This window comes from Ornithorhynchus anatinus, chromosome 7 (genome assembly GCF_004115215.2).
Source record: "Ornithorhynchus anatinus isolate Pmale09 chromosome 7, mOrnAna1.pri.v4, whole genome shotgun sequence".
Lineage (NCBI taxonomy): Eukaryota > Metazoa > Chordata > Mammalia > Monotremata > Ornithorhynchidae > Ornithorhynchus > Ornithorhynchus anatinus.
This window is the reverse complement of record NC_041734.1, coordinates 4042876-4070710: the sequence shown is the minus strand read 5'-3', so window position 1 is coordinate 4070710 and position 27835 is coordinate 4042876. Positions and strand designations below refer to the sequence as shown.

Here is a 27835-nt window from a genome sequence, read left to right as displayed (position 1 = left end):
GACATTCGACCGCCTATTTTTATTAGTCAAAGTTGGGCCAAAAAAGTCGAACGCGGCAATGGCGAGGAATAGTCAAATTTTACAGATTTCGAAGCCACGACGCCACCATTCAACTGAGACCATCAAGGAAGGCCCAGTGTTCCTTAGATTTGAAATTCCCTTACACAACCTAGAGTTTTCATTAAAAAAAAAAAATCCAAATGATAGGAAGCTTAAAGTACACTACACTCTGCTCTATCTGGCAATGTGAAGAAGCGAAATAATGGGTCTCGGGGGAGCCGGTCCCGCCTTTTCTCTAGTGGTAAGTCTTTGGGGTAAAGAGAAGATGCAGCAATGACACTGAAGTTAGAACGGCGTTTTACGGATCAGGTGAGGTTCAGATATGTCATTTCTTGGCAGTGAACTTTGTGGGGTCTTCAGGATTAGATTCCTGCATTGATAAAAGAAGTATTGTTAAACCAAATGATTTGTGAAGGCAGAAAGGATGCAAAAAAAAAAGGATCAATTATACAGTCTATCACGTGTCTGAACGTCTAGAAAGAGGTGCTTTCACCTCTTTTTCTGTGCCTTTTAAAGATGGTCTCAAGGTTTAATCATTTAACCTGCTTTTCCTACCTCAGACTCTAAGCCCTGTATAAAGCGAGGATTTCTCTGAACTAGTTATTTTGCAAATAGGAAGCATTTAATGAATACTGTGATTAGGATTATTAGTAGAAGCCCATAGTTTATTTTTGGGTAGGAGTTGAAGTTCATATGTCAGCAGTGTGACTGTGGGCAAGTCACTTAACTTCTCTGGGCCTCAGTTACCTCATCTGTAAAATGGGGATTAACTGTGAGCCTCACGTGGGACACCCCGATGACCCTGTATCTACCCCAGCGCTTAGAACAGTGCTCTGTGCGTAGTAAGTGTTTAACAAATACCAACATTATTATTATTTAATGAGCACTTATTGTGTGCAGAGCACTGTGCTAAGTGCCTGGGAGAGGACACTACAACAATAAAGCCCAGTCCCTGCCTACAGTGAGCTTACAGTCTAGCGAGGGAGACCGACATTAATATAAGAAGATCAATTAATGGACATAAGTGCTTTGGGGCTGGAAGGGGGTGTGAAGATTTCTGGACCTACAGCCTGCACGCTTGAGCTAGGCGGGCATTTTCACTGCAGCTGGTTTTCCTGCACCAGGGGGCTGGTGGAGACTTTTTCTTCTTCCAGGACCTGGTATTCCGTTACCCTCTTATTGATATCTGAAGGTGGTGTTTTAAATAAGCTGCTCTTGGAGAAATGACCTGACCTTGTAATGCTGGAAATGCTACTTCATTAGTGTTTGCTTCAACCATAAAACTAACCATGATATCAGACAATTTTGTTACCATTAAATGATTAGGGGGTATAACTGTTTTATGGGAGGTGTCTATTTAATATTATCTCATTTTTTTCCTCACAGCTATTTTGAGGTTATGGGTTGAGCTATGTAGGTGTTACCTTAAGGCCACACATCAAAATGTAAGAATAAAAACCAGGAGCCCTGGAAACTCCCCCTCTGGTCAAATGATCAGTGTTGTGCCCTAATCGCTTTTGTAATTTTTCTCCTTTTCCCCCTCCAAATTTAAAAGGATTTTTTTTTTGAGATAGGAGATCAGGCAAACTCTTGTTTGGGGTCACTTTATTGTCTTGTTGGAATAATTAGCTCATGTGAGTTTCAAGCAATATTTCTTAAATGGCATTGCCAGAGGATTTCTGTGTCGACAGAGATTGATAGAGATGTCCCAAAGACAGAGACACAAATGGTGACAGAAGAAGATTCAGAGGTAGGCAGAGAGTGACAAGAATTGTGACACACAGTCAATGTTTTATAAAATGCCATCCATATAAGCCTGGGCTTGCTTCTAGTTTTTCATTATTTAATCCAATTCTATAAAGATGGATCTACCAAGATGTTGTAGTGGCTACCTGGAAGCCACAGCAAAAGTTTCTTTGAGAATGAGTGCTCTAAAGCAAAGAAATGAAGTCTTTAAAATAGGAATATATTTTTGTGTAGGAAAAAAAGAATTGACCTCTTGACCTTCTGTTATTTAGGCAGAGGACCATCTGGGCACTCATCAAGAGGCTCCTCCCAAATTTCCTAATCTGAAGAAGCAAATGCTTCTTAATTTTGCCACCAACTTTTATAATGGGATTTAATGAATTTAAACTGATGATTGGGTCAATATATCTGTCCGTGACAGTTCTCTTAATGATCAGAAACTATGAATGATTGCTAATTTTATGCTTTGAATTCATAACTATTAACAAAAACATAATGGGTAGGACCAGATTTTCTAAAGGCATGCTGTATATGTGAAATATGATAATATTCCTGAATGTCTTGGTATGTAATGGTATGAGTTATTTTTTGCCCATCAAACTTGTTGAGGAGCAATTTAAAATACTTTAAGATGAGTAAAAAGCTATTTCTCCATTAACAAATGAGCATCATATAAAAATGCTTTAGAAGGCCATCTAAATAAAAATAATAATGCAGTATTTTTCAGTTCATAGTGAAACTCACAGGAGACTCTTGGTTACTAGGATTCCCCCCCCCCCACCGAAATGAACTGTATGGAAGTATAGACAGCCACTATTAACTGCCGATTAGTAAGTTCACCTTATGAACTTTAGAACTTATGAAATAGCTGGAAGCTATTAGTTTCCTTTAAAATACTTAAATAATGATTTAATAATTATTTCCTTTGAATTTCATGATCAAGGAATTCACATTTCCTTATGTATGTTTAAAGCTGCATTTTAATCCAACCAGAAAGTTATTTTCACATTAACACAAAGATGGATTGACTCTATTAATTTTGCTTATTTTCTCAAAGGCACAGTTAAATAATCAAGAAACAATTAGCTTTTTTCATACACAGGTTACATACAATTCTCAGTGGAACGTATATGTTGTATTTAAAGGTATTTAATGTCTATTTTAAAATTACTATGGGTCAAACATCTCCTAGCTTATTTGAAAACAGAGGAAATGTCTGTCAAAACAATTTACTTTGACAAAGGCTGAAAGGACCAGTAGTTTGTATCATCTGTTGCTTGATTTTTTTGCTCTTTAGCATTTTAATTGAACATTCAAGGCTTTTGTTCCAAATCATCCTTTAAAATAAAGGACAGCTTTGACCTAATCTTTAATTAAAAATACCCACAGGATAGCATTCACCTCTATTTGAGTATCCAGAGCTAAGCTGAGAAGTTAGAATTTCTGTGCATTACCTGGCACACCTATAGCCTTGACACAAACTAAAATAGAGAATCAGGGCCAGATTTGTGCACAGACATAGGGTCGCTATTAATCGATATCCAGCAAAGTGGGTTAGAAATGGGCTCCACTCTGTTTAAACCTGCAGAGTCTGTTGCGGGCCAGCGGACTGTAAACTTGTTGAGGGCAGAGACTGTGTGGTTTATTTTCATTGCATTCTCATGTGTTTAGTCCAGTTTTCTGCATTCAATATGTTCTCAAATACTATTTAATTAACAAATTAATGAGTAGCTTTATTCACTGTGGGAATTATTATTTTTTAAAAGATTGATATTTGTTAGGCATTTACTACGTGCCAGGCACTTACTTAGCATTGGGGTAGATACAAGCTAACCAGGTTGGAAACAGTCCACTTCCCACATGGGGATCACAGTCTTAATCCCCATTTTACCAATCAGGTAACAGGTACAGAGAGATTAAGTGACTTGCCCAGGGCCACACAACAGAAAAGTGGAAGAGCCAAGACTAGAACGCAAGTCAAGATGTAGTGCTCAAAAAGAGATTATTTGAATATTTTGGTAACTCTATCGTAATTACCGTACTATTCAGATTTCACTGTCGTGATTGCTTTATTCAAACCCACAGAATGTTTTGTGGAGGAAGAAACTGCAGAATTTCATTGTAGTTTGTGAGTACAGAGCCAGGCCTGGGTATTTTGTGCCCTAACAAAACCCTGTCTTTGCTCTGTTCTAACTCTGTTGTTTGTCAGCTGAGCCATAAACCCTACAGTCAGTTCCCTACACTCATGTAAGGTCCTTGCATTTGTGTTCATACGTATCCATTTATAATTTATTTTAGTGTCTCCCCTTCTAGTCTGAAAGCTCTTTATGGGCAGGGATTGTCTCTACCTATTTTATTGATTGTTTTCTTCTGCTAAGTTAGTACTCTTCAGCAACACTATTCTTTGATTGATAAGGCTGGGCTCAGTTTCCACATTTTCTAATTTGCCTTGAAGATAACTGTAAGATGTTCTAAGATGTTGGATGAAGAAAACAGGACTTTTCCTAACAGCCCAAGAGAGCAATGTTGTGGAATGGGTTCCAGCTGTGTTAGCTTTTAATAATCCTGTGGACAAACTTGCATATGTTCTTGATGATGTGAATTATGTACATGTGTGATGCTGCAAAGAAGCCAATGAACCCGTGTCTGTTATGGGAGGAGTAGAGGCAAGGTCGGGGCTGGGCCCTGGCTCCTAATCCCAGTTTTGCCACTTGCCTACTGTGTGACCTTGGGCAAGTCACTTAGCTTCTTTGTGCCTCAGTTCCCTCATCTGCAAAATGGAGGTTCAGTACCTGGTCTTCCTATTACTTAGGCTGTGAGCCCTAGTGTAGGATCTGATGATCCTGCGTCTACCCCAACCCTTGATACTACAGTGTTGGACCCATAGTAAGTCCTTAACAAATACCACAATTAATATTATTCACCCACACCCAATTTGCTGGGGCAGCCTGGGGTATCTTGTAAGAACAAGATGGGAGTCAGAGCTCTGGAGCCACTGTGGCGCCGGCACTCCACGCGGAAGCTTTGCAGCGCTGCTGGATGCGACCAGTGTCTACTGGCCATGGCTGTAGCTTCTACCGTAGCCGGCGTAAGCGATCCATTTCCATTGCCATGGCTGTGATCAACAGATATGGCCAAAAAGCGGCCCAGCAACTGTGCAGTCTAGTGGGATGCCCACTGTCGCAGTGGGTCCAAATCGCCGACCTTTGTCTTGTCCCTTTTGGATCACCCCGACTGAGTGGCTTGAGCAGGGGTGACCTGGACAGAAGGCTGCTCCTTTTGGGGCCATAGGAGGGAGGGAGGAATACAGGTGCTCACTCCTAGAGTCTGGTGAAGAACCAGTCCTCCAGACTACAAGTTCAGCGTGGGCAGGGAACATGTCTCCCTACTCTATTGTATTGTACTCTCCCAATTGCCTAAGTACAGTTCTCTGCACACAGTAAGTGCTCAATAAATACCATAGTTGCCAACCAGAGTGCGGTAGTGGAAAAGCAGAAGGAAAAGAGCATGGGTGAATCCTTTTTCCTTTCTCCCCCTCTCTTCATAATAATAATAATTATAATGATGACATTTGTTAAGCACTTACCATGTGCCAAGGACTGTTCTAGGTAATCAGGTTGTCCCACATGGGGCTCACAGTCTTCATCCCCATTTTACAGATGAGGTAACTGAGGCCCAGGGAAAGAAGTTGTTACTTGCCCAAAGTCACACAGCTGATAAGTGGCAGAGGCAGGATTAGAACCCATGACCTCTGACTCCCAGGCCTGTGGTCTTTCCACTAAGCCACACTGCTTCTCTGTTTTTCTCATATCTCTGTCCCCCATATCTTGCCCTCTTGACAATTCATTTCCAATGTCCCACCCCCAAGTTCACCCCCAGCCTCTAAATGGCAGCTCTCTGTAAGCCATATTCATATTTATAGTGACTTGTTCTTTGGACTCCTACTCCTTGTCATATCCTAATTATTAAGTAGTGTTTATATTATGTAGTAGTTATATTGAGTATCCACCCCTGTGCTTAGTACAGTGCCTGGCACATAGTAAGCATTTTACAAATACCATTATTTTTATTATTATTCTATCATTTGTTTAGGATCAGATGAGAAATAAAGCCTAAAAAAAATGAAGGACAAGTATAGAGACTGTGTTAACCAGTTTGTGTTAACATGGGGTGCGATTTAGCCTCTAATTAATGTGACTGTGTAGTAAAATATTATGTATCTCCTTTATTCACATAAGTGCCCTACTTCTTTGCATAATTTTGCAACCCCAAAACAAGGGGGTGGGGGAATCTGTCACATGGTGAAATAAGCCTAGTAGTAAGGGGAGCAGGGGAAAAAAGGGAGGAGGAGGAAGGTAGGAGGGTACTTGCTTCTATTGCACTTGCCCAAATGCCGCATAAAATTGTCACCAAAGAAATTACAGCAACCACACCTCCTTCTCCTCTTCCTACCTGCCTGCTGCAAAAAAAGTTGTCTTCGTGGGATAAGCCTGTGTTCCTGGTGTTCTCCCTCTGCTCTCCCTATCCCAGTGTGTGCTGATATTATTGCTTACAAAAATAATACTTTATTTCCTCCTCAAAAATTGAGGAGTAGTGGTGAATTCTAAGGGGCAGGCAATAATGCAAGTTAATGTGGTATGCCTGTTTGAGGGTCCACTGACTAACAGAGTTAAACTATATTTTCCAAAAGTAATATCCCTCACAAGTTGAAATACAAAATGATGTGTTTAGTTTGTACTGTATTTTTTTATCATCTTCTGATCCCAATGATTAAACAGAGATTGGCATAGTTGGCATATTTAGTCTAAGATATAAAACATTAGACACACTTCCATCAGAAACAGTATATGAATATGTTAATTGTAAACAAAAATAGACTAAAAATGGAGTATTATTTTCTAATTGGAAGGCCAACAGTTAAACAAAAGTGAACTTTTTAGAGGCTACTGTATAAAGAGAAAGTAGTTGCGGACAAATTTTAATCAGTAAGTGAAATCATAGGTGACTGTACCAAGATAAGTAAACAGTTCCTCTAAGTAGAGACTGCTACCATCTATACAGTTTGACAGCTGATCATTTTTGTGTGATTTTAAGATAAATTAAATCCCATTCTAATACAGTATAGGATTTTGCTTAGTGCTGAAGGAAGAGAGAAAATAACATTTTTGTGTGGAAGGTAAAATGTGCCATTAGATAAATGAGCACTTATGCCTGCATAATTTTAAAAATAATGCAAATTTAAGCTGAAAGTATTTATAGCAGTTAGATTCATTTTCTTTCCTTTTATTGTGTTAATTAAGGATAATAGGTAAGCAAAGATTATTTGGGCAAAATTGTAATTCAGCTACCATGAAGAAGCAAATTATAACAATGCTTCTAATTTTCAGTAGACAAGCTGATTTTATGTACCTAGAATCTGGTATTTATGATTAAAAGTTTCTACACATGGCACTTCTGACATAATAATAATAATTAGTATTTAAGTACTTTGCTGTGTTATGATATTATTAGTTGGTGTGTGCCAAGTACTGTTCCAAGCTCTGGAGATGGGTACAATTAAGTCAGTTCAGGCCCATTCAGTGTCCCAAATGGGAGCTCACAGGCTAAGGGGAAGGCACAACAGATATCGCCTCTCCAGTTTACAGATGAGGAGGCTGAGGCGCAGAGAAGTGAGGTGACTTCAAAATGAATATCCCATTTCGTCTATACTCCTGGCCCCATCTTCTCTGTGCCCTTCCTACCCGCTGGCCAGGATGGGATGAGAGAGGGACAATATGGTGGTAACCCTTTGGGCTTTTTTTCCTGGCTCCTGCCATATAGCTTTAGTGGTCCCAGAATTGAGGAGAGGCTGCAGTTAGGAAAAGCCTTGGCTGTGATTCACTGTTAGTAATAACAATAATAATAAATGATTGTGGTATTGGTTCAGGGCATACTATGTGTCAAGCACTGTACTAAGCCCTGGGGTAGATTCAAGCTAATTGGGTCGGACGTGGTTCTTGGCCCACACAGGGCTCACAGTCATAATCCCCATTTTACAGATGAGGTAATGGAGGACCAGAGAAGTGAAGTGACTTGCTCAAGGTCACACAGCAGAAAAGCAGCGGAGTCTAGTACAACAGGGTTGGTAGACATGTTCCCTGCCCACAATGAGTTTACGGCCCAGAAGGGGAGATGGACGTTACTATAAATAAATAATTTATAACAAATGATCTAGAGGTATGCTTTAGATGAGAAAAATGATCAAGATGCTCAAGACATAAAGCCTTAAGAAAATACATGGTAATAGTTTGGTAGAAAGAGATTAAAAGCACTTAAATATTTGAAAGAAACACACCTTATTTTTTCAGCAACATCACTGTTACTTTCTTCTTCTCGTGGCTGTTTTAGAGATTCTTTTCTGTTTTGACGAGGTCTTTGTGTATCAGAAAAAATGACAAGTTTTGATTTACCCCCCTGTGGGGAATCATAATAAACAGGAACTAGGTGGTTGTCTGATTCCATATTATCTGTAGTAGGCAAAAGTACAGTATTTTATTTTTGAAAATGCAAACTTAAAATGTGAGGTAGCTATGACAAGTGACTAGTGTACCAAAATGTTTACTGAATGTTCGATTTAGTGTATATGCTCTCTGTGGGTATATGTTTTACTAAACCAAATCATGTATTTTTTCAGCAAAGTTTAGAATAAAGTAAGTAGGTGTTTGTGGCTGAGTCAGGTATGGTGGGTACAGGGCCAAAATATCAGAAACAGCAGGGTGTAGTGGATAGAGCACGGGCCTGGGAGTCAGTAGGTCATGAGTTCTAAACCCACCACTTGTCTACTGTGTGGCCTTGGACAAGTCACATCGCTTCTCTGTGCCCCAGTTACCTCATCTGTAAAATGAGGTTTGAGACTGGGAGCCCCACGTGAAACAAGAGACTTTAACCTAATTTGCTTGTATCCACCTCAGCGCTTAGTACAGCGCCTGGCACATAGTAAGTGCCTAGCAAGTACCACAATTATTATTATTAATAAAATATGGCATTTATACACATCTCTAAATTAAGTTTAATGCAAGTTCTTGAAAAGTTTGTGTAAATTAAAATTGGATATGACTTGCCCAGATAGGAATGCAATTAGAACTTTATTTTCTGAATTGGGTGCATTAGCCTTGGTTTGCAGTCTGGTCAGTCGGGTAACCAATATTTGGACTTTAATTAAGGTTGTATTTTTATCGCTTGTGATTATAAGCGCCTAGTTAGTAGGAGTTGTATCTGTGCTGTAGTCAGTGACTAGCAGCATGTCCAAGTTAGGTTCAGAGTACTATAAATGTTTTTGATGATGATGATACATATTGAGAAATATAAAAAATGTGTAAAACTTAAATGGAATTAAATAAGCATCTAGGTATTTGGAATAAATTAGATTTGAAGTTTGTTTCTTAATATTTTATGTTACTAATATGTGTTTATTGCAAAAAAATGGTATGTTTTCATGCAGTAATTAGAACACTTACATAAATTTGGATGGGCTGCACTCTCATTCATCATGGTCTTTTTCTTGCTGATTTTCTTGGCATCTTTGGATGCTTTCCAGTTCATTAAGAACTGCCTTTCCATTTCTTTTATTTCTTTCCCATCAAGAGAACCTGGGGAAAGCATATTTTTATTTTAGAAATAACATAAGCAGTCTAATTGCTAAATCCTAGATTACCTTAATTTACACTGCTCATAAATTTGTTTCCACCATATTTTGCTTAACTTTGTTTATTTTCAGAGAGGGAAAAAGCCAAATATCTTATTACATTTTCAAAAATATCTACAAAATTAGTTACATATGCAATCTGTTATTTTTCAAGCACTTAGGAAAGAGGCTATTAGTTATTACTAATCCCCATTTCCCTGTCTTGTTGTCGCATCAGCCACCTTTAGCACTCAAGCTTGTTTCACTCTCTCTGCCTATGTTCTTATTCCCTACTCCTAATGTATGTGAGGCAATTAGTGTCTGTCTCCTCCCCCGCCCCCCTCCAGTAGATTGGGAGATAGTTCCTTGAAGCTAGGGATCGAGTTTTTTACTTCTCTTGTAGGTTTGAAAGCTTCAGGGGCATAGTATACTTCTCTGTACAGAGGAGCATTCACTAAATCCCAGTGATGATGATTTCTATCAGTCACATGATATTTATTTGCCATTGATTGATTTGAAAAGAAAGTCACCTTCATAAGTTCTCTACTAATGATATAAAGTCAGGAGGAAACATATCTGATGGTAGTGTACTATTAACTAATCCTTAGGCCCGCTCTATGGAAATATCCCCTTAGTAAAGCAAAATTAAAATAATTATAAACAAACAGTTTGATGACTTTTAATGGGACAGAACCTTCTCTGAAGTTTTGAAACTAATATTGATGTTCATTTACATCAATTAATTCCTTTTCCAAACATCTGTTTACTGTCAGGTATAAATAGAAACCTGGTAATAAGACCCCTGTGCATTACCCAATATTGACATCAGAGCGTCTACTAAGCCTTGATTTAATGAACCTCAGGGGATCTTAGATTTACATTTGTTAATTGTTCTTAAAAATGAAAAGTTCATTATAGAAATGTTTGTTAAACTAGGAGACTATTGTCTTTCTGTTTTAGGCAAAGTGGAATTGCTTTCCTCCTACCTATTACTGCAAAGGAATAGACAGTTCAATATATGGTAAACAGTGTATTGGGATTATTTGTATTCAATAACATGAAGATGTATGTAATTCTTTGTAAAGTCCAGTGCCATATAAATGCGGTGAATAATGGTAGTAATCTTAAAAATTAGTCTCCTTAAAGATATTCTAAGTGTTTTTCATGTAAGTTTCAAAGTGCCTAGGACTTTGAGTATTCATTGGGAAATTCCTCACTGAAAAATTATTGAGATTTAAGTTGGTTTAGCATCAGAGTGCCAGGACAAACACTAATCCTTTTTTCAAAGTAATTGCTTTTCTCTTCATCCTAGATTGCTCTCCAGTTCTCATGAAAACACCAGAGGCCCCATTTGGCGACCTATCTGGTGAGTACTGGGCAGCTTCTATGCAGGTATCTTTTGGCATGCCTTTCTACTAACATACTCTACTATAAAATGGTTGGGCAATAATAACTTTCAGGGAAATTAGGCAGGACTCTTGAAAACATTTTCTGATGGGACTAGAAGGTACTGTTGAGTAAAAGGAGGCTCCCCTCCTCTCCAGCAAGTGGCAAACCCCCATGGCTTTGATATTGCTTTCTTTCATAGAAAGCGAAGTACAATGGCAAAACATTTCGGAATTTTTCAGTGGACCAGATTTTTGACTCCTGGGTTTCCTCTTAATATAACACATTCTGCTGTAATCAGCTGGCTTTCACTAATTATTTCTGAGCAAGAGAAATTATTTGTATAATTTTTATTTTCATATGTTCGATTTGTTCAGGTTAAGTTGGACAGCCAATCAAGCCTGGATATATGAATGCAATATTTATATTTTGGAGAACTACCTTAGGTCTTGAAAGCCAATTAATCATTTGACTGTCCCCCGACCAGTTCTGGACAGTGCAATGTTGAGGTCTCCTGAATCGTGCGGGGGAGAAGAGCTGTGCTCCATTCTCTTCTCCAGTATTTTTCAAGAAAACCAGACTTAAGTCCATCTACTCCAGAGGGTTGTATTTAAGATACTGCAAACTGGCTACATTTTCAGCATTTGGAAAGGCCGGCTATAGGACATTTTGGGATAGCTGGGGATGAAAGCTGCAGCCTTAGTGCTATGGTTTTGGTCTCCTTATGCCCTCCTTACCCCCAAATTGGTGCTGTGTGACCTAAGAGTGTGCAAAGGAACTGGCTCTTCATTGCCCAAGCATTACCCCCGCCCAAAGTTGTAGGAAGCCATGAAGAATCCTTTCCATAGTCATAAACATCTGTGCCCTGCTGGGGGAGAGCAGGCTTAATATGCTATTGCAAAAACACCCGTAACAAAGTCGTTTGCATTAAAAAAAAGTTCTGAAGGTAATATAAATTGTTTTACCGAGAGATTTGGACTTTGTGATGAGCCTGTCCCTATATTTTGGTTTGAGGCAAACAGGATTTCCATTAAGATCCATTTTCCACAGTTTTGTCAACTTGTTCAATACGAACTCCAAATCCTGTAATTACCAAAATAAAAGGAAAATTACAGTATTTTACATATACCTACCTATGCGACAAAGGTTCAGAGAGTTTATTAAGATGGCTATTGCTTGACACAACAATTAATTACATTTTCAAATGTTTTGTTTAAAAAAGGATCGAGAGTGCAGTATTTTTACACGAGTACATTTAGTTTAGTTTTGGTTTTAGCTGCATTTTTATTTAAACAGTATAAAATGTTTCCATAAACATCATCAGTTTGGTAATTAGGTTCTGTAATTCAATCCAAGTTAAAAATTGGGGGGACTCTCAAAAGGTGGGAGAGAAGAACCTGTTGATTGAAGTCAGGTGTCAGCTTTGCCAAGTTTGGAAAAAAGTTCACTAAGACTAAGTCCAACTTTTGAAATCACAAATTCCAATTCATTTCTTTATCAACTAATGCTGCCACAAGCACATTTTTGCGGAAATAGGCAGGCTAGAGAAGAGAGCTCTGGCCAACTATACAAAGCCAAGAGAAAATCAAAAAACATGGAGAGACTTCATTTGAATTATGTCTTACAAGCTAAAGATGACTAATGTTTTCACACTCAGCTGGACCTGTTTATAATGACAGGAAGCTCAGGCTAGAAAGAGAGAGTAGGAGTTAAAGGGGTCTCCCTGGTGTTCACTGGACTCTTGTGTGGACTGCATTTGAGGTTATGCCTGCTACTAGCAGAGTCACTGCCACTTTACTCATCTGGGGCACTGAGGAGGGAACTGAAGATCACACGTCCGTGCTTAGATTCTGGATGCGGGTAACTGAGGGTTTGATATGATGGAGCGCTCACATAATCTTGCACTCCAAGTGCTGAGGCAACATGCCTCTGTGCGTTAAAGACCATAGCCCTGGCAGACCTCAAACCCCTGCCGAGAAAAGAATACTTGTGTACAGAAGGGAGCAGGGAGAAGGGATGAAGCCTTGCTTTTGTAGTACCCTCCTGTGAGTGATCTCTAGAGAGAAAGCTGCTGGGGGATATTCCATTTTCTGATCTAAGTATTTTATGCTCCTTGTCCAAACTGATGCATTGCTGAAAAGTTCCCCTCTCTCCCAACTTCCCAATAGTCCTGTTCTCCAGACACACACAAATTTAAAAAGACTACAGACACTCAGTATTTAATCTCCTGTCCCATGAAAGGCAGCAGTGAGCCAATCTCCCTTTGGCTCAAAGCAAAAAATCTCAGGTGCGGTGCCCCAATATAAAGCCTGCTGACATCTGTCCTCAGAGATGTCAGAAGTAAATTTTTTACCAGAGAAAAGCAGGGTTGTAGGGCTTCTGAACGTTGAGAATTTTGCTATGAAGTCATCAAGTGCTTTAGCACTTAAAACAGCTGTTTTTGTGGTCAACCAAAGATTTCCCATATGCAACTGTGGGAACTCTGCCAAAAGGTTGAGTATTCTTCTTGTGCAGTAGCAGCTAGGTTATGTTCTTAAAGGTGATTGTTCCACATCATGACTTTGCAGCATGGCTTAATGAAAAGAGCACAGGCCTGGGAGTCAGGAGACCTGCCTTCTACTCTCTTGGTCGGCCCTTTGTCTGCTTGTAACTTCGAGGAAGTCACTTAACCTCTCTGGGCCTCAGTTTCCTCCTCTGTAAAATAGAGATAGTAGCCTTGCTGTCCCCATCTTGAAGACTGTGAATCCCTTGTAGGCCAGGGACTGTCAAATTTGCCTACCCCATCACTTAGCACAATAGTGGGCAAAGAGTAATTGCTTAAAGAAACACCTTTACTAACTGATCTTTCTAAAATCTGTCTTTGAAAAACTGGGAATATTAAAGGGCAAAAAATTTTGCCCATTCACTTTACCACTGAGTTCAGTTCTCTCATCTTCTTCGTGGAGAGTTGGGCTCTCTGTGGAGAGGGAAAATATGTCAGCCTTCACCTACCTCCACAAACCCAACTACGTAGCCCCATTTGGAGGCATAACAAGCTAAGCTGGGGCATATAATGATGTCCTAACTAAAACCTGACTTGGGAGACTAGGGACCTGGGTCCTGATTCCAGTTCTGCCACTTGCCTGCTGTGTGTCCTTGAGCAAGCTACTTAACTTCTCTGTGCCTCCATTTCCTCATCTGTAAAATGGGGACTGAGTACATATTCTCCATCCCTCTTAGATTGCAAGCCCCTTGTGGGGCAGGGACTGTGCCTGACCTGATTGTCTTGTGTCTACCCTAGTGTTTAGGCACTTATCATGTGCCAAGCAGTGTACTAACAAATAACACAGATATTAACCATTTAACAGTAAGTTTTCCTGATTGTTGCAGGTTAGGGAAATTCTTCTGTGGCATATTGTATTCAAAATGGTGAAAAGAACCTAACTACCATTGCAGTTATTAAGCATTTGATTTAGAAACCACAGATGATAAGCCTGCCAAAGCCTTTCATACTGTCTCGGTTTTTAATTTATTCAACCTCTGCCCAGTATTGATTATGACAAGAAGGAACCCAAAAAGATGAATTCATTCTCTTCACAATTTAGTCAGGAACAAGAGCAAAATTATAGATTTTCCCAGGCAGATTATGACAGGCCGTCAGAGCGGTGACAAATTGCTGTCCTGTAGATGTAGTTAGGGCAGATGAGCTAGACGTTTCCAATAAAGATTGTAGCCCAGTGGTCAAATACAGGTTCATAAATGGCCATCATTAATTGTGAAGAATGCTGTGTCCAGTACTGCCGATGCCTTCTGAGGCACCCAGGCACTTACCCCTGCGTGTGGAATATAATTTGCTCTTCAGCATTTTGCACCAGACCTCTAAGTGATAGCATGACATGATCATTTATCAAACAGAGACTGCCCAGAAAAGTGTCTGGTCCCTTTAGTATAGCTTATTGAAAGGTTCAAAAGTGGACACATTTTATTAGAGACAGGAAGGCAGTGAACAACTAGAGCATATCCAAAGGGTAATCATATTTCAACATGGGATTAGGATATTCTTAGGTAAACATGCATTGGAGTGAGCATGTTCTGGGTCATTTATCAAGTGAGAAACAGTTAACAAAAATCTCCGGGACTCTGATAGGTGATGCATTAAACCCTGTTGGTATACATTTAAAATGATTATACCGTATCTTGTTAATTAATAATTTATTAAGCACAAAAAATATTCCACACTGTTCAGAAGAGGCTAGACACTGTCCCTACCTTAAACAGTTTTAAGTTTTCAACAGAAAATGTGGTTTATAGATAAATTAAGTGAGATGAGAAGATCATTAAGTTATATAAGTGGGGCTCTTTGTTACTTTTTAAGGTAGAGACAGTTGAGCTTTCTCAGAAAATATGAATTTTAGAAAGTCTTTGAAAAAGGAAAGGGAGTTTACTAGGATGAAAAGGCTTTTGGACAAAGGGGGCACCTTGGATGAAGTATAAAAAAGACAAGGAGGGGAGAAGAACAAGGAAGATGGCAGGCTATTCAGAGCAAAAAGAACAAGTTGAAAAGTTGGAGGAATTGAGGGCATGCATGTATACTATATATACTTATATAAATTTATGTATATCTCTCTATATAAAGCTGTGGAGACTTGAAAGTGAGGGGAAGAGCCTGAATTTATTTGTGGAGGTAAAGAGGAGTCAATTAATATTTGTACTCTCATGATGTTCTTGGCTTTGCATGCCAACATCACAGGTAGATGAATTCATTTTAATATTAATGTCTGGATAACAGAAAAAATAATTTGAGGAAGCTCAACCATTAAATATTTTTTTCTTTTAGCATTCCTCTTATTCTCTTTGTGGAACCAGACATAAAATAATGCCATGCAGAGTTTCTTATAGTTACTCTGTAAATGAATCTGGACTATACCGTTAAGAAACATCACCTTAAATTTGAGGAAGTATCACTATCCATTACCTGAAACCCATAAAGCATACACTGGATTTTTTTTGTTCTTATTTTTCCCTAGTCTCCTCCTTTCCTAATCACTTGTTAGTCTCTTGGCCTATTTCTCCCTCTTCCTTCCACTTCCTTTCCTCTGCTCTCTCTTCCTTTCTTTTCCCCCTCTTTGCCTCCTTCTCTCTCTCTCTCTCTCTCTCTCTGTCTCCCTCTCTCTCCCTCTCTCTCCCTCTCTCCCTCTCTCCCTCTCCCCCTCTCTCTCCTCTTCCCCTCCCTCCTCCCTTGTAGTCTGGAAAAAAAGGGCCCAACTCTAAGAGAAGATTTTAATATTGGCCTCAAATGAACTCAGTACCAAGAACAATAAAAACAATCTCATTAATATCCTATAAAATCTGTAGATAAAAACACTGTAAAATTATCTGTAGTACACTAAACCTGATATAAATTGTTATCCCCACATTTACTTTGGCCCTTTAGGCTTTCGATCCTAATTTCATTTGTATAATAAACCTAAAAATTATTATTTTTATACAGTACCTTCACATGTTGAAGTTGGTTGTCAACTGCTATAAGTTGAGTGAGGTTTTCTAATATCTCCAAGTCTTTTAGTTCATCAATGTTATTGTTGCTGATATTCAATATAGAGAGGGAGTTCTGCAAGAAAAAGACTACTCAGTTAACTGTTGGGAAAAAGTCCATCATTTATTGAGTGCTTTATTGTGTGCAGAGCACTAAATGCTGGTGAGAGTACAGTACAACATCCAACATCCATCCAAATACTAGCTTTGGAACACTCAGCTCTGAATAACATGTCTGGATCCTGCCAATCATCTTTTATGCTTCTTATTTGATAGATGAAATGCTGGGATGCCTGCCTTTTTAAAAATCTTTCAGATGTGGGCTTAAGATTCAAAAATCATGTTCCTAGGCCTGTTTCAGTGAGTCTTGATATTCATTCAATATTCCTTTTTTCTTCCCAACACTGGCTCAGTCAGGCCTGGCTTTCTGTAGGAGCATTAAAGTTGGCAGTCCAGCAGGCCCAAGGGTTGGAATAGTCCATCTCTAACACACATCTGCTCCTTACTCCCAAACCTGGCCCTGCCACTAGATCCTAACTTCACTCGACAGCAGCACCCTTCAAAAAGGAACACCCAGGGCCTATGCAACTGACACCTTTGGTCAGTTGAGATCCTGGCTTATTCCAGATCCCTATAGAGCTAAAGGATGGTCATTCAAGGATTTCTGTGAAGGAAACAAATCAGGAAAGTGGCAGAGAAGGGCAGTAGATTTCATTCAGTCCTATTAATTGAGCGCTTACTGTAAGCAGAATGCCGTACCAAGCGCTTGGGAGAGTACAATACAACAAAAAACAGGAACACTTGCATGAACCCATTTTGCAGAGAATAAGGCAAACTAGAGAAAATACTCCATTTAAATAAGATTTCAGGGCCAAAGATAGGTGTGAATGTGGACTTATAAAAAGGAAGAAATGATTCAAACTGTTTTAGGTTTAACTTCAGGAAAGACACCGGCAGTGTTCCCCGGGGGGTGCTGTCAGAGAAGCCTCTGCCTAGTGGCACACCTGTTCTAATGTGAATTTACCTGAACCTAGTTTCCTCCCTATAGAGAGACAAAAACCGACAATGAGGATGGGGAGAACAATATGCTTCCCAGATTCCTCTCTAGAAATTTCAGATCAGGGCCTGAGGGTTCCGTTCGGCAATGCGCAGTGAGTCACACATTAGAGACACTTGAATTAGGAGTCCATGCTTATAATCCCGGGCACCATGTTGGTCCTGTCTTCCTGCTCACCTAATACCACTCCATTCCTTATTCCATTTGTTAATCATCTAAACCTGAACTAGAAAAGGGGCTGGTGATAAAAAGATGTGCCGGAGAGGAGTGAGAGGCTCCAGTCTTTGAAAAAGGGGGAAAAACGTGCCATTTCTGAGCCACTGCTCACCCTTTAGAGAATCTAGGAGAAAAAGCAAAGGCCATTATTTATTTATTATGGATAGAAATAGTAATAGGGTATTATTGTAAATAATAAAACAATGATGAAGTTTTGGAGTTAAAATTAGGTCTAGACACTAGAATGTTAAGTGAGATCTATCTCTGAGAGGGGAACCTCCTGTAGCTATGACATTGTAGGCTTTAGAGAACTCAAGAGACAGAAGCCAAGAGAGGTGAAAGTTTAGTGCTAAAAATACCCAGGAATTGGGGCTGAGGTGACTGAGAAGAGGATGGCAAAGGGGCAGAGTGAATGAATAAGGAGCTCAGAAGGCTAAGAAGGATCGTTTCTACTATGTCACAGTACAGTTTTCTGCACTCAGTAGATGCCCAAATAAATACTACTCATTGAAGAAAACAGAAAATGAAGAAGTCCACAGATAGTGTGACATTAAGAGAAAAGGGTTTGTGAGAAAAGGCGAGAGAGAGAGAAAGATAATGGCAGATAGAAACTAGAGAGATTATGGAAAAGACACTGAAGAAATATGGAATTATAGAAACAGAAGAAGAAATGCTAAAATACTAAGAATGTTTCAGGAGAAGCAGCATGGCCTAAAACCTGCTTCTAATCCTTGGCTCTGCCACTTGCCTTCTTTGTGACCTCTGGCAAGTTGCTTCTCTGTACCTGAGTTTCCTCTCTGGTGAAATGAGGATTAAGTACCTTTACTCCCTTCCATTTAGACTGTGAGCTCCAGGATGGACCAGATTATTTTGTATTTACCCCAGTGCTTAGTACAGTGCTTTGTTTGTAGTAATTGCTTAGCATATATGCTGAAGCAGTGTGGCCCAATGGATAGAACACAGGCCTAGGAGTCAGAAGGACCTTAGCTCTAATCCCGGCTCCACCACTTATCTCCTTTGTGACCTTGGGCAACTCACTTAATGTCTCTGTGCCTCAGTTACCTCACCTGCAAAATGGGAATTTATAGTTAGCCTCATGTGAGACATGGACTTTGTACAAACCTGATTAGCTTGTATCTACTTTAGTGCTTAATACAGTGTCTGGCACAGAGGAAGTGCTTAAATTCCAGAAAATATTATTATTATTATGAATAAGTTAAATTATGAACTGTTTTTAAGGAAGGAGCAGAGAGGGTAAAACCATGTATGTTTTCATTTGCATCTGATCCTTTAAAAGAGATGGTTGCTAATCAGTGGTATACTATTAAACACAGTTACACAGAAATGTTCACAGAAGAGTCCCACTATGCTAATTTCTGAGTCTCCTGGCTGACCCTCATCAGCAGCCATGCCTGGTTTATGTCAGGGAAATAAAATATCTCCATTAAAAGAAACCCCAGAGCTTTATATACTTCAGGAAAGAGGGAAAAGCTGCCCCAAGGAGAAACATCTGGTAGCACTTGGGAGACACAAATTTATTTGTCTAGTTGATCAGGGATTTACAGTTTGCAGGAGTTCCCTAGCCATTGACATTTCTTCAAACCACAAAATCTAAAAAAAAAAAAAAAAGGTGATTTTATAGGATGCATGACTTCCATCAGTGAAAACAGTGGTAAATGATAGTAGGAGAAGCAGCATGGCCTAGTGGAGAGACCACCAGCCTGAGAGTTGGATGGACCTGGGTTCTAATCCCAACTCTGCCAAATGCTTACTATGTGACTTCGGGCAAGTCACTTCACTTCTCCGTGCTTCAGTTTCCTCAACAGTAAAATGGAGATTTAAGTACCTGTTCTCTCTCCTACTTAGACTGTTAGCCCCGTGTGGGACAGGGACTCTGTCTGAACTAGTTAACTTGAACCTACCCTAGCACTTAGAACAGTTTTTGACACATAGTGAGCACTTAACGAATACCATAAAAAAAAACCAGAAAGCTGATAGCAAACTGCAACACTTGGAGTTTTTTGGATATATGTATGTCTGTGTGTGTGTGTGTATATGTATAAATGCTTGAGTGTAGATATAATTAAACTAATTTAAAGCACTCAAGTCTGCCAGTTTCTGCCACTAAGTGAATAAAAGAGCTTTGCTCTGGTTTTTCAGCTTTAAGTGAATACATTTAATAATATTAATATAATATTTAAAATTTAATAAGTAATAATACATTAATCCATTTTACTTTGGCTGAGCCCTACACATGACGTCCATCAGTATAAAACATTTCCCATCTGAAGTGTGTTCACAAGAACTTGTTTTTGTTACCTGAAAGTTTTGCTAGCCCAATTAATGTTATTTCCACCATTACAAAACTTTCTTTCTCAACATCTCTAGTTATCTCCACAGTTTCCCTAGAGTAGTAGTTGTAAGAACAGTAGTCAAAATATTTATTAAGCTCTTACTGTGTATGTAAGCTCCTCGTGGACAGGGAACGTGCCTACCAACTCTGTTATACTCTCCTTAGTGCTTAGTACAGTGCTTTGCACACAGATAAAATTGACTGATTGATTGCAAAGTACTCTACTGGAGAAGCAGTGTGGCCTAATGGAAGGAACATGGGCCTGAGCGTCAGGACACCTAGGTTCTAATCCCATCTCTGCCATTTTCCTGCTGTGTGACTTTGGGCAAGTCACTTAACTCCTCTGGGCCTCAGTTTCCTCACCTATATTATCTCTCCTACTTAGACTGTGAACCCCATGTGGGACGGGGACTGTATCCAACTTGATAATCTTGTATCTACCCCAGCACTTATACTGTAAGTGGTGCATAATTAGTGCTCAACGAGTGCCACAACTATTATTATGACTAATGCTGGAAAAGCATACATGGGTGAGCATTAGAAGGGTCCCTGGTCCTCAAAATGCTGTCTGGTTTGATGGGTTCTTTTTGGACCCTCACAGTTCTCAAACAGGACTTCCCTAGAACCATAGATGTCACCCCATTTTCGGGGGAAATCAAACTTGGGGCCTGTAGGTATGTGGACACGACCTCGTGGGATTTAGTCGATAGCACTGCATTTCTGAGGGTGGGGATTGGAGGGATTTCTCCCCTAAATGCCATCTGAGGGATGTCTGAAGCGCCATGGGTCTGCTGGATCTTTGCCCATTAATGAGGGTGTCTCCATGCCAGTTTAGCAAGGCTTTGGCCAGAGGCAGCAGTACAGGGATGCAGACTGGTCTGAAGCCACCAGGACACCAAAGTCTTTTCTGGCTCTTTCCCTATCTCCTTTTCTCCAAGATAGTCCTGTCCAGTCCGGTCTCCAGTTCAAGACAGTTTGGACTGTCTTGTGTGGTTTTTTATGGTATTTGTTAAGTGCTTACTATGTGCCAGGCACTGTTCTAAGCACTGAGGTAGGTACACAGTCCATGTCCCACATGGAGCTCACAGTCTTCATCCCCATTTGACACATGAGGGAACTGAGGCCCAGAGAGTGAATTGACTTGCCCAAGATCACACAGCAGACATCTACTGGCTTATCTACTGGCTCCGTAAGGTTATAGAAAAGGGACCCTCTGTGGGATCCCAGGCTGCTCTGGACTCCCATGCAGTGCTGAAGATGGAAATGAATTACCCAGGAAGAGTCTGGTCAGGTCAGCATGGAAACAGAGGGAAATGGACAAGCATTTGGCTTCCAAATAGCTAACTGCTTTGCCTAGAAATAGGGGAGTGCAATTCTCCATTTATTCATTCATTTTCATATTTGAGTGCTTACTCTGTGCAGAGCACTGTACTAAGCGCTTGGGAAAGTACAATACAACAATAAACAGTGACATTCCCCATCCACAATAAGCTTACAGTCTAGCTGTAGTCTAGAGTTTACACCACGGTCTAGGTGGAACCCTGCGGTCCCTGATGCCACAGTTTCCCCACATCGGTCAAAGCATTGTAGAACCCTTTGCTTGGTTTTGGTTGCAAAGGCTCGACTCAGAATTGGCCCATGGAAAAACAAAATTAGAAAACCATCCACACACTTCCCTCTGCAACTTAAATCATTTCACTCAGAACACTTGTCAAAAAGCTAAGACATGGGCTTACTGCCAGGGAATGAAGAGTTCTCGGATCAAACAGGAGCTTTTCTCCAAGGGGAAGCCGTTGACTTTCAATATGTAGCTCTCTCAGCTCTTCTAATCCTTCTAAACCCTCGACTACTGCGATGTAATTGCCTCCCAGATACCTGTAGAACACAAAAAAGAATTCTGAGACATTTTGAAAATATAATGCTATGTAAACTTAGGTTGAAAATTACCATTTGAATTATTGGTAAAAGAGTTACAGGACAGCATAACACTACCACCCAGGAAATTCACATAATTCCTTTCCTCCAGGGAGCTCAGAACAACTGGCACAGACATTCTTAAGGGTTTAACCACTCTTGCCGTGTACCAAGCACTTAGTAGGACACCCTGGTATTTCAAGAGCCTACCTTGGCCACTGGGATGAAAAGGGGATGAAATCACTATTTTTGGCCCCTTTCCAAGGCAGAAACAGCCGTTCATAGTCACTATGAGCAGGGAATGTGTCCTTTAATTCTGTTATATTGTACTCTCTCAAGCGTCTAGTATGCTGTTCTACACATAAGATGCAATCAGTAAATACCATTGATTGATTCGCCGCTGCCTCAGTTTAAAGCAGGGAAGTTTCTCAGTGCAGTCTTCAGTTTCAGAGCATCCGTACTAGGTCAATTAAAGTCTGGGGGAGCAATGTCTGTCTCACTGAGCATCTCCTGCCATTTTTGTTCCATCTACTCTGCTCTGATGGTCTAAGCATTTTGGGGTCATTTTTTCAGTTATTTCCCTTTCGTTTATTTTCACACATGGACTTGTCAGAAGTCAGAGCAAGAGAGGCACCATTCCAGGGATTGGCCTGAGAGATGTGGACAAAGATAAGATGACACTACATGGGATTTATCAATCAATAGAACTTGAGTGCCTACCATATGCAGAGCATGATGCTAAGAGCTTGGGCGAGCCCAGCAGAATTAATAGATGTGAACTTTGTGCTCAAGGAGCATACAAGCTGGTGGAGGGGAGATAGGCACTAAAATCAACTACAGCTAGAAGAAGGAAAAGGATGTGTATGTTCTTGCTTATGTGCTTGCACTATACTAAACGCCGAGGTAGATACAAGATAATCAGGTTGGACACAGTCCATGTCCCACATGGGGCTCACAGTTTTAATCCTCATTTTACAGATGAGGTAAATGAGAACATAGAAGTTAACTGACTGGCCCAAGGTCATACAGCAGTCAAGTGGCAGAGGTGGGATTAGAACCCAGGTCCATCTGACTTCCGGGCCCATGCTCTTTCTACTAGGCCACGCTGCTTCTCATTGTTTTTAGAGAATCCAAATTTGGGCCCAGACAAAATATCCTTTGCCATATCAGTCCGTCATTACATTTATTCAGCATCTACTGAGTGCAGAGCATGGCATTTAGCTCTTGGGAAAGAACACTAATCAATCCGGCAGTAGAAATTATCAAGTGCTATACTTGGTGCAGAGCATTGTACTGCGTATTTGAGAGAGTACAGTATTACAGAAGTGGTAGACACATTCCTTGTCCACAAGGATCAAAAGCAGATGCATGTTCCCTCCCCTCATGGAGCTTTCAATCCAGTGGCAAGAGAGATAGTTATGTCTTTTCAGTAACTTCAATATAAGAAAAAAATATGCACTTACAGTTTCTCAAGTTTCTTTAATGCTTCAAGGTTCTCTATACATGAAATGCAATTGTTCTGTAGATAAAGATGTGTTAGGTTTGTGGCAAAACCCAAGTTATCAATTTGCTGAATATGATTATCATATAGATATAGAACATTGAGATTTTTGCACAAAGAGAAGTCTTCCTATAAGAGAAAAAAAGACCACATTATTTTCAGTTGGTCAGCTGTGAAAGTGTAGCATAAGTGCTAAAAGTAAGGTCAATTTTCACATTTATTTAAAATGGAGATTAATATATGTTTTAGATTACATTTTAAGCTTTTCTTCTGTAGTTATTCATGCAGATCATATCAATATATAAATCCAAGCAATATGTTAGTGGTAGCATGAAATAAATTATTCTACTGTTGCTGAAAGAGTGAGACTGTTTGAATATAGGGATATTGTTCTCTCCAGCAGTTGGGCCAGTTATTAACTGATATAATTAATAAAACAGCCTGAATCAGCTTGAATTTATTTTCCTTTTCAAGGAGTTAGCATGCCTGAATTATTTTTTTCTTATTAAATGACTTTAATTTATAGGCTTAATCCATCTAATCCAAGCGGTGGTCTTCCTGCAGTCCCTAAATTTTATATGGTAAAAGGAGGATTTGGTATTCAGGTGATATGGGATTGTGTAATCAATGAAACTTTGAATATGCTATGCAGATATATATATATTTATATATATACATATATTTACCTTTTAAGAACCCCCTTTAGACTGTAAGCTCCTTATAGTCAGGAAATGTATCAACCAACTCTGTTGTATTGTACCCTCCCAAGCGCTTAGTACAGTGTTCTACACACAGTAAGCACTCAGATGCCATTAATTCCTTAATTGATTATTTGAATGCTTGTTTTCACTTAATAGAAGACATTTGGAAAATCATTTAATTTTATCTAGACTAGCTAAATACATGCCTAAAACCAGTCAATGATATTTATAAAGTGTTTACTATATGTAGAGCACTGAACTAAGCGCTTGCGAGAGTCGGTAGATACGTTCCCTGCTTTGAAGGCCTGGGATGCTGGGAAAATCCCACTGCCGATTTAGCAAAAGGCCAGCAGGGATGCCCGCAGCCCTATGATGGTCATGCATGGTGGCTCAGGTGTCGAAGAGGTCCCAGGGGCGGCCACTGGTTCTCAGGCTACGTGGGACAGAGGGGTCGGATGGGGTTCGTAGGGTTGCCTCGTTACCATGATGGGACATGCAGGGGTCATGCTTGGGGCAGAAGTTTGCGTTCCTGAGTATTTCTGGGACACTGCGGCTCCCACCCAGTGACATGGGGGTGAGGGGTGGCTTGCTTTGGTCGGATCTCTAGACTGTAAGCTCATTGTGGGCAGGGAACGTGTCTGCTAATTCTGTTATATTGTGCTCTCTCGAGTACTTAGTACAGTTCTTTGCACAGAGTAGATGCTCAATAAATGCCATTGATTGATTACAGTCTAGAAGGGCAGACACTGATAGGAATTAATTTCAGATATGTACACAAGTGCTGGGGGCTGAAGGAGGGGTGAATATCAAATGCTTAAAGGGTACAAGTCCAAGTGCAGAAGCACCCAACAGCTTAATTAAAGAAGGGTGTTTGGAGGAGATGGGGTTTTAATAACACTTTGAAGTTAGAGAGAGTGGTGGCCTGTTGTATGTGGAAGGGAAGTTCCAGGCCAGGAGAATGTAGTCAAGGGGTTGGCGGCAAAATAGACGAGATCGAGGTAGAGTGAGGCAGTTGCTGTTAGAAATATATTATAAATGTGTAAACTGCCCTAATAATTTTACATTCATACCAAGTAAAGAGAGGTTTGTAAATGACCATTGTTTTGTTTGAAAAAAAAAACTTATGCTACAATTCCAATTCTTAAATAGTACTATTATTAATAATAATTGTGGTATTTGTTAAGAGCTTACTGTGTTCCAGGTACTGTACTAAGCGTTGGGGTGGATACAAGCAAATCAGGTTGGACACAGTCCATTTCCCACATGGGGCTCACAGTCTTAATCTCCATTTCGCACATGAGGTAAATGAGGCAAAGAGAAGTGAAGTGACTTGCCCAGAGTCACACAGCAGTCAGGTGACAGAACAGGGATTGGAACCTAGGACCTTCTGAATCTTACAATAAAAATGATCCCCAATATGAAAATTGAGCTTTCATATAAATAGAGCATCCTTACAATTTTATCTATATTTTTATCTGATACATTTAGATGAGTTATTTTCCTCAAATACTGTGCCATGCTTTCTTCTCTCCGGGACTTGTGATTGCTGATTTTAGAAATCAGATCCAGTGTTAGTCGAACCATATTTCCTCTGTAATTTAAATGTTCAAATAATACTATTTTGCTGTCATCTCAAGAAGCAACTTCAGTGTTTTTTTAAGACTGGTCCTTTAAAAATAAACAAGGAAATAATTAAAAGCAATAAAAACACACATTCTATTTCTTTTTACATTAACTGCATGTTTTGGTTACCCAGTGATAAGGAAATATATTTCAGTTAGAAAATCTCGTGATTTATAGAGCAGGGAAGAGCATCTTTGTAAACAATGTACTGTACTTTTCTAATAGAAATCATAAAATTTGGTAAATTATTTTCACTTTTTCATTTGGAACATTCATTTGTACAGAACACTTGTGTATAAACTGAGGTTTGAGGCCAACAACCCAAGAGAATCGAGAGGTTATTTAGATAATAAATATTCTATCTTCTCCTGAAATGCCTTATAACTTTTAGAGAAAGTATACCAGAATACAAGTCTGAAATTCCAGCAGTTTTTGAAGACGCGTACATAGCTTTATATACCATTATTCGAAGAGGTTTCTATTCTTGTGCCCAACAGTTGTAACCTCAGGTGTGGTGTGTTCATGAGTGAACTTCAAAACCCAATAGATGAAAAGTTTAAAAGAAAATAACGGCACAGGTTTTTGTACAGGAATAACATTTGTGGTATTTGTTAGGCGCTTACTATGTGCCAGACACTGTACTAAGCGCTGGTGTGGGTACATGCAAATTGGGTTTGATACAGTCCCTGCCCCACGTGGGGCTCACAGTCTTCATCCCCACTTTGCAGATGAGGAAACTGAGGCACAGAGAAGTGAAGTGATTTGCCCAAGGCCACACAGCAAACAAGTGGCGGGGCAGGGGTATGCACAAACCTTTTCATATCAAGATATTTTTTTCATATCCATATGTAATATATGGTAATGTTTTTATGAAAACCGAATTGGTTTCTTTCTCGTTTCAGTGAAAACGCTAACTTGAGTCTGAATGGAGGAACTTAGTAGGTAGGGCCTGGAATGCTAGGCTTCTTTGAATTCACAAGAAAATAACATGTTAGTAGTTAGTAATTTATCATTTGATTTGTTCTTCGATGTACTGTAACTCTGTGTTTCTTTCAGTGTGTACACCAGTGAGAAAAGGGTCTATTTAGGGCTGCAGAAGTCTCCAACTTGCCCTGTCCAGGCCAGTCCTGTCTTGCCCTGTCTCAGCAGTGTGGCTTAGTGGCAAGAGCCTGGGCTTGGGTGTCTGAGGATGTGGGTTCCAATCCCACATCTGCCACTAGTCTGCTGTGTGACCCTGGGCAAGCTACTTCACTTCTCTGTGCCTCAGTGACTTCATCTGGAAAAGCGGAGATGAAGATTGTGAGCTCCATGTGGGACAACCTGATGACCTTGTATCCTCCCCAGCGCTTAGAACAGTGCCGATTTGTACATTCCAAGCGCTTAGTACAGTGCTCTGCACATAGTAAGTGCTAAATAAATACTGTTTATTGAATGAATGAATGAATGCTTGGCACAGAGTAAGCGCTTAACAAATGCCATCATCATTATTATTACCCGACCCCCGAGGAAAAACTGTAATAATCATAATAGGGACGGTATTTGTTGAGCACTTACTGGGTGCCAAGCACTGTTCTAAGCACCGGGGAGGATACAAGGTCATCAGGTTGTCCCACGTGGGGCCCACAGGCTTCACCCCCATTTTCCAGATGAGGTCACTGAGGCCCGGAGGGTTGAAGTGGTTTGCCCAAGGCCACAGAGCAGACAAGTGGCAGAGGCGGGATTAGAACCCAGATCCTCTGACTCCCAAGCCCTTGCTCTGGCCACTGAGCCACAGTGTGTCCCCGATTAACCCCTCCTTCTCCCTTTTCTCTGCCTTCCCGGCTGTTTTATTAGGATGATGATTATTGTATTAAGCGCTTGCCATGTGCCAAGCACTGTTGTAAGGGCTGGGGTAGACACAGAGTAATTAGGTTGGCCCATATGGGGCTCACGGTCTTGGTGCCCATTTTAGGGAGGAGGTCACTGAGGCCCCGAGAGGTGCAATGACTTGCCCAGGGTCACCAAGCAGGCGAGCGGCCCAGCTGCAGCCTGCACCTCGTCCGTCGGAGCCGGCGGGCAGGTCGGGCCTGGGTCCGTTACCATGGAGACCGGGGACGCCGCC

At 40.2% G+C, this 27835-nt stretch overlaps 1 protein-coding gene across 2 annotated transcripts; it reads right to left on the bottom strand.

The window, feature by feature from the left end:
- PPP1R42 (protein phosphatase 1 regulatory subunit 42) lies at positions 1–27835 on the bottom strand. Of its 2 annotated transcripts, XM_039912767.1 has the most exons (10): positions 27726–27835; positions 25567–25779; positions 23373–23539; positions 21732–21870; positions 16329–16445; positions 13767–13811; positions 11821–11938; positions 9303–9434; positions 8141–8312; positions 1–430 (listed from the first exon to the last, which is right to left on the bottom strand). In XM_039912767.1, the coding sequence occupies exons 2-10, from the start codon at positions 25693–25695 to the stop codon at positions 346–348; spliced, it is 1104 nt and encodes a 367-aa protein (XP_039768701.1). In that variant the 5' UTR covers positions 25696–25779; positions 27726–27835; the 3' UTR covers positions 1–345. The 2 variants fall into 2 exon arrangements, with proteins under 2 accessions (XP_039768701.1, XP_001511564.1); XM_001511514.5 differs by lacking the exon at positions 13767–13811 and having other exon boundaries at positions 27726–27833.

Bases quoted from the DNA above. Each gene is read 5' to 3' on its own strand.
- PPP1R42 (XM_039912767.1), bottom strand. From the start codon at position 25,695: ATGGTTCGACTAACACTGGATCTGATTTCTAAAATCAGCAATCACAAG. The intron at 11,939-13,766 runs GTAAAGTGAATG...TGGTAATTACAG, and splicing joins TGAGAGAACTGAACTCAGTG to GATTTGGAGTTCGTATTGAA. The intron at 9,435-11,820 runs GTAAAACAATTT...TGCTTTCCCCAG, and splicing joins CACAAAGTCCAAATCTCTCG to GTTCTCTTGATGGGAAAGAA.